This window comes from Triticum urartu, chromosome 3A (assembly GCF_056163025.1).
Source record: "Triticum urartu cultivar PI428250 chromosome 3A, HENAU_Tu73, whole genome shotgun sequence".
NCBI lineage: Eukaryota > Viridiplantae > Streptophyta > Magnoliopsida > Poales > Poaceae > Triticum > Triticum urartu.
The window spans coordinates 24,614,665-24,626,130 of record NC_141875.1 but is presented as its reverse complement, the minus strand read 5'-3'; the positions used below and the strand labels follow the sequence as shown (position 1 = coordinate 24,626,130).

At 45.9% G+C, this 11,466-nt stretch overlaps 2 protein-coding genes and 1 pseudogene across 2 annotated transcripts; 2 read left to right on the top strand and 1 right to left on the bottom strand.

The window, feature by feature from the left end:
* Positions 1-3,399: 3,399 nt before the first annotated feature.
* LOC125542462 (putative E3 ubiquitin-protein ligase SINA-like 6) lies at positions 3,400-6,646 on the top strand. Its single transcript, XM_087546090.1, has 3 exons — positions 3,400-3,583; positions 4,438-5,119; positions 6,510-6,646. The coding sequence occupies exons 1-3, from the start codon at positions 3,416-3,418 to the stop codon at positions 6,644-6,646; spliced, it is 987 nt and encodes a 328-aa protein (XP_087402216.1). The 5' UTR covers positions 3,400-3,415.
* Positions 6,647-6,805: 159 nt separating this feature from the next.
* Positions 6,806-7,974, top strand: LOC147978043 (uncharacterized; annotated as a pseudogene).
* Positions 7,975-8,623: 649 nt separating this feature from the next.
* Positions 8,624-11,466, bottom strand: ER-ANT1 (endoplasmic reticulum-adenine nucleotide transporter 1). The gene is made up of 3 exons (XM_048705507.2): positions 11,057-11,466; positions 9,410-9,778; positions 8,624-9,322 (listed from the first exon to the last, which is right to left on the bottom strand). Exons 1-3 carry the CDS (start codon positions 11,381-11,383, stop codon positions 9,008-9,010), a joined length of 1,011 nt encoding a protein of 336 aa, XP_048561464.2. The 5' UTR covers positions 11,384-11,466; the 3' UTR covers positions 8,624-9,007.

Sequence of the window (11,466 nt, the reverse complement as noted above, 5' to 3'; positions counted from 1 at the left end):
CTTAGGGGCCGAAACTGTACTCCGAGTGGCAGAATTTATTGTTCCGAGTGCTTTTCGACCGGTTACGCCTTTAAGACGACCTCGGATGAAGGAGCGCTCTACATGGATTGTCTTCTTCTCGTATAGGCGATCGATTTTCATATATAAATCATCTCAATCCGAGTTTGTATGCAAAAGTTAGAGACAATACACTCCAGGTTGAACCTAAATGGAAATATGACGCGAGATACCAGACACCTTATCTGATAGGTCGCGTGAGTCATTTGGCCATCAAGATGGCATTGAATCGAAAAACCTTCAACACGAAAAAGCTTCGTCTCGTTGAACCGATCGATTTTCATATATAAATCATCTCGATCCGAGGCCGTATGCGACCTAGAGAGGCAAATCAAGATCAGGTTATGTTTTCAGTCGGAAAATCCGAGTGAAAAGGTTACCATCCGAGTGAAAACTTACCAATCGAGTAAAAGATTGCCATCCGAGTGGAAATATAGTCATCCGATTGAAAATATAGTCATCCAAGTGAAAATCTTATCATCGGAATGAAAGCTTGCCGATCGAGTAAGAGATTGCCATCCGAGTGGAAATATAGTCATTCGAGTGAAAATATAGTCATCCGAGTGAAAATCTTATCATCGGAATAAAAGCTTGCCGATCGAGTAAGAGATTGTCATCCGAGTGAAAATATAATAATCCGAGTGAAAGATTGTCTTCCAAGTGAAAATTTTGCCATCCTAGTGAAAGTTGCCATCCGAGTGAAGAAGTCCAGTTGAGCGATTCGAGTGCTCCGACCAAAAGCTCAAGATGTGCCCGAAAGGTTATCTAGATGACCTCAGATGAAAAAGTGTTTAACACGGAAGTTGTGCGTATCATCAAAACGGTAAACTTTGGTTTTGGAGTTGTCATCAACTGAGATAATATACGGCCTGCAAATTCATTACGAGACTCGGACAGTACAGTTAGCTGCAAGACCGAGTCCGACTGGAGGTTAAAGATGGCTTCGTCGAGTGTTCAAGATGGCCTTGTTTGGAAAAATGATCAACATGAAAGTTGTCTGTCTCGTCGAGACGCAGAGATTTGATATATTGGCCGTCTTGATCTGAGGTCATATGCACATTCTACGGCCCGCGCAAGGAGGGAAGCAGAAAATTGGGCCAGATTCAGACTGAATCAGAGTTGGAATAGAATTAGGACTCTAGGACGTGAATTGATGTAATTTTCCATGTAAGGAGAGCCTAGTTGAATCATTTTCTTGTACGGGAAGTCCAGCCGCCTCTTATATATGTTGGGGATGACGGCCGATTGAACAACACATAATCGAACAAATTAATATATTACTTTTTCATCTATGTTTTATCTCTCCATCGTTTTTCTCTCTCGTTCTTCGTTGTTCCTCGAGTTTGAGAGCTGTGAATCCCAAGGCTCTAAGGGCGAGCGAATCGACCTAAGGCAGCCCATAGCCGTCGAACTCCTTGACAGGGTCCCTCTCGGGTGTGCGAGGTTTCGGGTCTCGAAAGTGCCCAACTATTGGCTTGCGTATCGTGCTGTTGGTCGAATTTCCTCCGACGTGAGTTGCTGTGCATCACCCCGGCGTCGAGGATACACGTGACGTGTTCGTATGTCAATATAGCGATCGATTTTTCCCGGTATTAGGCTATTCACTTCGATTCGTTCAAGAATTGCGAGGCAGCAGGAACCGGAGTAGGGATGGAAGTCTGTTCGCGATCATCGCAAAGTCGCAATGTTAGGCGGTGCTGGTTGGAAATGCGAGCGACGCACGCTCACCAGACCATGATCGAGCGTTTTTTTTTCTTTAGTGAAAGCCATGATCTGCTTTTTTTTAGGGGCTAACCAAGTTTTTATTGCTCAAAAACCACGTTAAGTGGAATACAAAAAGGATCATGGGGTTCCAGAAACCATAAATGCCTACCCCTATCCAAAGAGTGTGCAAACTTAGCTAACCTATCGGCATTGCTATTACACGCTCTGCTTTCGAAAATAATATTACAATTGAACCCTACTAAAAGATTTCTAATTTCCGAGATGATTGCTCCGTAGCTTCCATTGCTTGCTGTCTTAATATCATTAACTACTTGCTTGGAGTCCGATGCTATAACAAAATCAGTCAATAGTAAATCTTGTGCCAGAGCAAGACCTTCCCTGCATGCAATAGCTTCTAATGTTGCTGCATCAGTTATCCCATGTATCACCAATGCTGAACTGCCCATGAAGTTTCCATTGTTACTCCTGCACACCGCCGCCGCAGCACCACAGTTGCGGGTTTTGGAAACTGCCGCGTCCACGTGGATTTTAGCATGTCCACGATCCAGTCCAGGAGCTCAACTAATCAGCGATAGCGGCCCAGATTCCCTTCTAATTCCTAGCGCTCAGTATATAGGCCTATATAAAATTTATGGGCCCTGTGCGGGCTGCACAGTGTGCACACCTATGGGCCCGGCCCTGCCCGCGGGCCAAGCCTGGGACTAGGTTTTGAGCCCGAAGGCCGGGCTTGCTATAATTGCGATTTAGGGAAGAGCCCCGGCCAACGGTCGCCGTGCTTTTTCACTGACGCACCGGATGGGCCTCAATTCTAGGTCCGACGGCCAGGCCAGGCTGGATCTGGGCCTAGGTTTTCTGCTTCTAGCTTTGTTAAGCCCGGCATAAGGGATGTCTAGGTATAGTTTAATACTATTTCTTGAAGTAGATCGAAAATTCAATTCGGTGCTCGGACTCATCTACACCTGGTTAACAATTAAGGTAAGAAAAACGCAGACAAAACAAAAAAAAATGGAATTATTTTTATGGCATAAGATGCTCAAATGCATGATGTTGGTGCAAAATCTCAGAGTGTATAGACATTCAAGGAGCTCGTGATAAAAAAAAAGACAAAATCGGTTGCGAGCAGTGTCGTTTTCAGAAGTCTCATCCATAAAAAAATTACCACGAGCTCCTCGAATGTACAAACTTCACCAAATTTTGAACGAGCATCATGCAAATGAGACTTTTTTGCAGCACAAATAAACTCGGATTTGTTGAATTTTTTTTCACTGTTTAAACCAGTTTACTGTTCATGCCCTCAGCCCAGGTGCAGAATAGCCACGTCATCACATTTCTCGAGGAACCCACATAAGAATATATGACCAAAAAGTTCCTGAAAACCAAAGCCGAAATGAAAAAAAACCGGAGCATCACCGCGGATTTCAAAACCAAAAAAGGAACGGCTAGCTTAGATAGTACTATAGCCTAGTACTAGCCTCCTCTGCCCCGCCCCTGCCTCGTCGCATCACGTCAATGCACACAACGGCTAGTTAATTAGTACACCCTGCACTCACGCTGCAGCGTATGGAGCAAGCCACGGATTTTTCTTCACCGCTAAGTTGTGGTGGTGGACTAGTAGCGCAGCTGCCTATGAGCAATGGAGGAGAGCTGCAGCGGCAACAAGAGGAGGAAAGGGGATCACCGTCAGCGGCCGGAGCAGATGAGCGAGATGGCGGCGGCGGCGGCAGGCATCAGCGGCATCATCGCCCCGGATGTTCTCGACTGCACCATCTGCTTCGGCCCCCTCCGGCCTCCGGTGTTCCAGGTCTCTCATCCTCCACCGTCGCTTCTCTTCATTTGCCTTCGCTACTATTCGTTCTTCATTGTTGCCCCCCTGCAACCTCTGAACTGGAACTGAAGAAGATCATGCATTTTCATTTTCACAAGCATGCATATAAATATGAAACCATGGTGTGTTTCCTTCTTTGATACACAGAGGAATCGCACACCTTTATCAGAAATAAAATAAAAATCACAGATAGGGAAAAGGCACGGCTAAATTCAAATACATACTGAATCACCTACACAAATACTGTATTTGCTTGCCATATGACAAAGTAAAGAAAAGGGGATCAGTTTCTACACCCAAGGAACAACACACACACACACACACAATAGATTGCTCTCACCGTTCTATCCCCTTAGGGGCACAAATTTTTTCCGAGTTTTTGCTTTCAAAAAAAAATCTTCCGAGTTCTAGTCAGGAACTTAACTGTGCGAAAAAAAATTGTGGAGGGTAAGCAACCTGTGACAAGCTTATTGCCGTGTAAACGGATAGCACTCAAGTACTGTTTTTGGCTACAGAATGTAGATAATTCTGCCTAGTTTCCAGACCAGATAATCTGGCCACTTCCATCCTACAACTAACACCAATTTTTTCCTCAACTCCAAAAACGCCAATACAAATCGAGAGCATCCTTGACTTGGGGATACCTGTGGCGAGCGAATTGTATCCTTGTTCAAAGATTATGTAGTGAGTTCTGCCACCAGCACAACATTTCCAAGAACAAATTGGTCAATCAAGTTTTGCATGGTTCCCCACTGTTGTTTTCAGCATGCTCATCATTTTCAAACAGGACTTCAGGATAAATCATGATGTGTTTTCTTGTTGACACACAGTGCGTCGTTGGGCATGTGATCTGCTCACCGTGCCATGGCAAACTCATAAACAAGGAGAACTGCAACACGTGCTCCCTCCCCGGCGGGTACAACCGATGCAACGCGCTCGACAAAATCCTGGAGTCCCTACACATCCCTTGCGCCAACGTCACATACGGGTGCACCGTGAAGACGCACTATCACGAGGTGGAGAATCATGGCAAGTCATGCCCCCACGCGCCATGCTTCTGTCCGGAACCTGGCTGCAACTTCGCCGGCTCCACCGTCGCACTCCTGGCTCATCTTACCGGCGGTCATATGTGGCCATCCACCGAGTTGGAGTACAATGTTAAGCTCACACTGGAGGTGAAAGCAGGAGTGCATGTTCTCCACAGGCGAGACAGGAGCCCCTTTTTCCTGGTGAAGTTCACTCCAGCACCGCCACCTTACGGCAATGCCGCCTCAGTGTTGTGCGTAGATCCTGATGCCGCCGCCACCACGGAGAAGGGGCGCAAGTTCAGGTGCCAACTTGGCTCGAGCAACGTCGACCTGGATTGGCAGCAATATTCGCGTTTCCAGGTCAGGAGCACCACCCTCTCCGACGGGTGGCCACCGGCGGAGGACGGCGGTACCTTATATGTCGCGCCCAGCACCGACAGCATTACTGTCAGTATCACGAAGATAATGCGTGACACCCGTGGGAATGAGATCCAGCTGACGCCCATCCGTATGAGACAAAGTACACTTCATCAGTGCTTTGAATCCCGTGGTTCATGCTAGATGATCAGCGCTGTGAATCCCTTTCAGTTGAGGCTCCTCTACTATATGCTAGGTGATTGATGTAGAATAATAATGTAGTGCTAAAACTAATGCATACTAATTGAGATGGAGTCTGAAGAATTGCCTGTGAAGCAGTGGAATGCTACACCAGCTGAAAGTTCAGACCAACTTGCTAGTGTCTAAGATCTGGTAGAGATGTATATGACTGTCTAGTTAATTTGAGGCATTTCAAGGTATAAAGCACAAACTGCGTCTTTTCGTGTAATATTTATTCCTGGCAGGCAATGAATCTATGACTTTGGTGAAGTTTGTTCTGATCATTGCTACTACATTACCAGGAAAACACTCTACATGGCGCTGTTACAACCTTGTTCAGGAGATGGTGCATACATATTCAAAACAAGCAAGCTATGTAGAGTGATTTCGAGTAGAAGGATTTTATTTTAAAAAAAAGGAAGTTTGTGATTTCAAGTACCTCTCTGTCGTTGCTCACCAAACAGAGCCAGACTGGTCTACCAAATTCCATGCAGGATGCGCCTTCAGGCAATGAAATCCCTTGCCTTGCTTCAGCTTGCTGAAAACCGGAATTCCAGCAGTATTTGCTGTGAGAACTCGAGGGCAGCTAGCGATTCTACGAGCTTGTTGTGGTAGCATGATTATGTTGAATCTTCAAGGTCTTTGAATCCCAGGCCACCCACCATGTTTTTTGGGTTCAGCAACTCACCTAGTCTATTCTGTTTACCACTTTGCGTCATCATGGCATCCTGCTAGGTCCACTGAAACATGATGCAGATAGTAACATGACATGGTGTTGCTTGGGCCAGCACCCTGATTAAGATTTTTTTTTTTTGCCGACATCTGAGAAACTTTCTTTTCCATCTACGCGGCCTTCTCAAGATCTTCTGAGGATGACGGTGCGTGCTTGTTCTACAAGCAAGCCATGTAGAGTGATTTCGAGTAGAGCTAAAAATAATCAATAGTAAGTTTGTGATTTGAGTACCTTTCGGTGGTCGCGCATCTACCAGATTCCATGCAGGATGCTTCTTCAGGCAATGAAATTCCTTACTTTGCTTCAGCTTGCAGAACACTAGAATTCCAGCAGTAACTGTCCATGAGAACTCAAGGGCGACAAAGCGATTCTACAAGCTTGTGGTGCTACCATCATGACGCTGAATCTATCAAGGTCTTTGAAGCACAGGTCACCCACCCATGTTCTTTGGGTTCAGCAACTCATCCCAACTCACCCAGTCTATTCTGTTTGCCACTTTGCCTCATAGTGGCATCCTGCTAGCTCCACTTGGCCACTGGCCCACTGCCTGTACGGACAACCATCAGGTCACAGCAGCTAGAGCACTTCTGCGAAAGAAAGTCAGGCAACCACGATGCAACGACCTTCAGTCAACCACAGATGGGAGAATCTGCAAAAAAGCAACATATTGGTACGATGTAGACTGTAGACGCACCAGCTGGTCTTTCACGGTACACGGCAATACCATGCATGCATCTATCTCAACAACACCTTATATATACCTGAAACCTGAACTCTACAAGGTGAAAACCAAAACAAGCTTCTAGTTCAACATCAGCATTCCCCTTCAGTTCAGTAGTCACTCAACCAAAAGTTCTCAGAATGGAAGTTGTTCTGTCTGCGGCTGCAGGTGACCTTGTTAGCAGATTCTTCTCCTTTTTGATCGGGAGGTATTCAGAAGCGCCATGCTCGGAGGAGAAGCATGCCGAGAGGTTGCAGCAACTCCTGCTAAGAGCTCAGACGGTTGTCGAGGAGGCGGATGGCCGGTACATCACCAACTCTGGTATGCTTCTGCAACTGAAGATGCTAGCTAGGGCTATGTACCATGGTTATCATGCACTAGACACCTTCAAGTGCAACCAACTAGTCAGAGAGGGCACTAAGGAAGTGATGAGTTCTGGCTCATTTGCCGGGCAGTGACATCCATGGTTATCATGTTAAATTAGTTTCAGAGGTCAATGATGAGGACTGGAAATCATTTTACCGGGCAGTGACATCCATAAGCACAGAAAGTAAGGTTATAATCATTAGTAGGATGGAATGTTTGACTAGATATGGTACTGTGAAGCCAATTCACCTAAGTAGATTACCAGATGAGGAGTACAGCTACCTCTTTAAGGCACTAGCATTTGGAAGTGCCCACAGTGAGGACCACCCAAAGCTGACACTGTTAGCAGGAGAGTTCATCAAATTGTTGGACGGGTCATTTGTGGCAGCATATTCACTTACCAATGGGTTGAGGACAAATTTAAGCCTTCAGTTCTGGCTCTCCATGTTGAAGAGATACAAGAATGTGACAAAGAATAACTTGTCAATGTTTGGTGAGCATCCATCAGACCGTTTCAAAAAACGATGTGCAGTAGACTTCACCAACTTCCTTCCCTCCCCCGCTGCTCCACTACACCTTATGCCTCCTCGAACTGAAGCCAGGAAACTACCCAAGATAAGGATTGGAGAGATCATTGAGAATCCCTCCCTTCGTCCTAAGGGTGACTTTGTATTAGTGACATGGGAATCACAGATACCTCCTTATACCGAGTTCAGTTACCATGTCCCGTATTGTGCTCAACAGCAGCCTAAAACAACCTTGCGGAGGAAGCGTGAAGCTACTATTTCTCTCTAGTGTTCTTTTCTTTCATATTATAGCCAAACTTGTGGAGTTTGTTTTATGTTTTATTTCTTACAGTTGTGAATCAAGAACTACTCGATGTATTATCGCTATAAGTACCGATTACGATTGTCAAGTTCAATTGTGTGTTGCATACATGCTTGCAATTCTTAAGAAGCTTAAAGTGCCTAGTTCTTTGGATATATGCAGGGGAAACAATTTGACAAAATTACAGTCTAATTTATCAAAGTAAAGTCATTGTCAATGGAGGTTAAAAACACTAAATTCCAATCAAACTTAATTTTCTAGAGTAAATTGCAGTTCACACCAGATAACTTGCCACTTGTTTCAGTTGAGAATTGTGAGATCCTGAAGAACTACTTGTAAGCTACTAATATGTGGTGAAAAGCCTTGTTCAGCATGGCGCTACACACTTGTTCAAAACAAGCAAGCCACATAGAGAGTTTTACACTGAAAATGATAATTCCATGATCTAATTTGTGGTATGATCAAAGGCCAAAACAAAGGACAATGCAAAATGAAGTTCACCTCAGATTTATTCCAGTCTCAGCAGAAGCCTACATATCATCATTAGTTGGGCCTTCTAAGCGATCAACAAGGCCGGACGCCTGATCAATCAAAAAATACCACAATGTACCCTAAAAAACCACAACAACAACAACAATGGCTTATGTCAGTCTTAGCAATTACAGCAAATGCAGCAAAGGTGTGGCAGCAAACTAATGTTCCAGGTATGGATAAATGGATCAAACCTAATACAAGGTACGAAATTCCTTTGGACCAAAGAGGCCCTAAACTCTTTATTCTTTACAGTACTATTCACAGCTTACATTAATAGTGTACATGGGGACATCAGCTTTCGAAACCATATTAATTTACACTTCAAGAATAAGATCTAGTCGTTATGGTATTCAAAACTTTGTATAGAAACGAATCATCTATTGCACCCTGATGCCATCTCTTGTCCTGGGAAAATTCACCTCCAGGAAATGTTGCTGTGCTGATCAATTCATTCCCATTAACTCTTGCAGGCATTTCAAGTTCTGCTCTGTGAGCTCGGTAATTGTAGCTCACACAACACATCCCATCTGGCCAGCGCGCAACCTGAAAACCCAAGGATCTTCCCAGGCACATGCAGATCCATCATATGCACATCATTTCAATGCCCCTTTCATCTTGTTCTCAATTTTGTAATCATGCCGGCCTGCAAACCGTTGGAGCTGGTCATACCCAGCAAGAACTCCAGCTCCTGCCATTCCTGAGAGGATATTTGCACCGACCCCTCTGAATAGAGTGAAGAACCCTTCGGTGGAGACTATCTGTTTTACGGCATGGAAGGCGCTCCTGTATTTGAATGGCTGCCCTGAAGTTAACATCATTCTTCGTCGGAGTGTATCAAATGGATAGGCACAGGCCCCAGAGAATGTAGTTATTGTCCATCCCAAGGCAAAACTGGCCAGAAAATTTCCCTGCAAAAGCATCCAATAATAAATGTGTCAAACTGGTCTCGTGGGAACCTCATCTGTGAGATGCAGATGACACAAGAATGATGTTACCTCCAACGGCCCTACTAGTACAATAGGCTTCATGGTGTCGTAGATGCCAAAATAAAGGCCCCGATATAGAGTAATACCCACAATAGACACACTGAAGCCTCGGTACAATCCACGAATACCATCAGTTGCAAGTGTCTTCTTGTAGACATCTAGCAACCCCCTGAACTGACGTTTGTTCGCTCGAGATTCAATCGCGTCAGTGGCTAGCCGTGTCCGTGCATAATCCAGATGGTACAGCAGGGATGATGTTGTAGCTCCTGCAGCACTGCCGCATGCTACATTTCCAGCTAGCCATTTCCATTTCCCGTCTTTCTCCTTGTCATAGCCAAAGAAGCTCTTGAAGTAGCCTTTGAATGCAAAGTTGCAGGCCTGCACAAAAGGTGCACGAGTGAGGTTTCATTCCATTTTTGAACAACAAAGTTTTTCATGACAAGAGTGTTTCCTCACATCAACAAGTTAAGGGTAGTTTTTCACATCAACAGAGTGTACTCTTGACTCTGGAGTCATGTTTGATAGTTTAACATGAAACGGGATGTGATTCTCACTCTTAGCTATTACACAGAACCTGCAGAAATAATTGTGGTAGCAGGAGCATAAGTTTCTTCTGCATTAGCAAACTATCCGCACAGTAGCTACTTTCCTAATTCCACTATGTACAGCACCCATCAGAATCCCTGGTTAGGACATGTGTGGAGGGTACAAACATGTAGCTCAGGGCCATGTTTGATAGTTCAGCATGAAATGGAATGCAGTTCTCACTCTTAGTTTTTTCACAAAACCTGCAGAAAATAATTGTAACAGTGGAAGCATAAGTTTATTCTGTGATAGCAAACAGTCCGCACACTAGTCATTTCTCTAATTCCACTATATAAAGCATCAATCAGAATCAAGGACATGCTATAGAACTTCAGTGATTGGCCGTACAGATAAAAGTAGCAACTTTGAACAGTATTCACCGAAATACGATTCAGCTGCATAATCGTTATCAGACTAGACCCTGTGTGGCCACGAGCCCGTGATGTTCCTCTACCATCTTTGCTTTTTCCAGAAAGTCTGTGCCCTTGCGGTGTGGTGTACGCATCATGGATGTGAATGCTGAATCTTAATTGTTCATATTGCGAGGGGTGGAACCATTTTGTATTATTGGAAGACACGAGGACGTCTCTGTTTTTTGTGATAAATCTGGCAGTACTTCTTCACACATGACCGATCAGATTCTAAGCCACTCATGCTTTCCCTGTGCCAGATATAAATTTATAACTAGCCTTGCGAAAGCGAGAGACACTATGTATTATGTGGTGAGAAAAAGTTGGGAGCTACCAGCCAGTCAGACAGCGCCTCACTACCTCAGAGTCGTGAGCAAATTCGAGGGCCACAGAAAATACGTGTGGGTGAAGCGAATTACACAAATTAGCCTCACCCGATGCACCGCATCAGCACATTTCTACACTAAATCAGCTGACTAAAACTAGATTTTGGATGCCCAAATAGGATTGCGTTGCTTGCTAATTCTGCTGCTGAAGCCTGCCTGAATGCAGGTATGGCAGGCATCATGATTCAGACAGTCCGTTAATCAGACGGGTGGATTCGTCAGTCGAGAATGTGGATGGAACAAGGGAGGAAGGAAGGGGGGGAAGGGGGGCTGACCTGGGTGGGGAAGTATCGGATGACGTTGGCCTGGTTCCCACGCCAGAGCGCGGCGGCGCCCTCCTCGCGGAGCACGCGGGCGAAGGCGTCGGCGATGCCCCGGTAGGGCCGCGTGAGGGCGCCCCGGCGCAGCATCTCGGCCTGGTTCTGCAGCAGCAGCTTGACGCGCTCCACCGGCGCCGCCCCCGTCTTGGCCACCACCGCCGCCGCGCCGCCCATGGCGAAGTCGGCCGCCACCCTGGAGGGCGACCGGAGGCGATGGGGCGGGTGGTGGGCGTCGGCGCCGTCCTTCCTCGTGGCCGCGGCGGCGGCGGCGGCGGCGGCCATTGGTGGAGCGGCGCCGCGGGAGAGAGTTGGTGGTGGTGCGTGGCGTGGGGGATTTCCATGGCCTGATTTTTTTTGTGATTATA

Bases quoted from the DNA above. Each gene is read 5' to 3' on its own strand.
- ER-ANT1 (XM_048705507.2), bottom strand. From the start codon at position 11,383: ATGGCCGCCGCCGCCGCCGCCGCCGCGGCCACGAGGAAGGACGGCGCC. The intron at 9,779-11,056 runs GTCAGCCCCCCT...CCTTTTGTGCAG, and splicing joins TCCGATACTTCCCCACCCAG to GCCTGCAACTTTGCATTCAA. The intron at 9,323-9,409 runs GTAACATCATTC...ATGCTTTTGCAG, and splicing joins TACTAGTAGGGCCGTTGGAG to GGAAATTTTCTGGCCAGTTT.
- LOC125542462 (XM_087546090.1), top strand. From the start codon at position 3,416: ATGGAGGAGAGCTGCAGCGGCAACAAGAGGAGGAAAGGGGATCACCGT. The intron at 3,584-4,437 runs GTCTCTCATCCT...GTTGACACACAG, and splicing joins TCCGGCCTCCGGTGTTCCAG to TGCGTCGTTGGGCATGTGAT. The intron at 5,120-6,509 runs ATGAGATCCAGC...CCACTGGCCCAC, and splicing joins AATGCGTGACACCCGTGGGA to TGCCTGTACGGACAACCATC.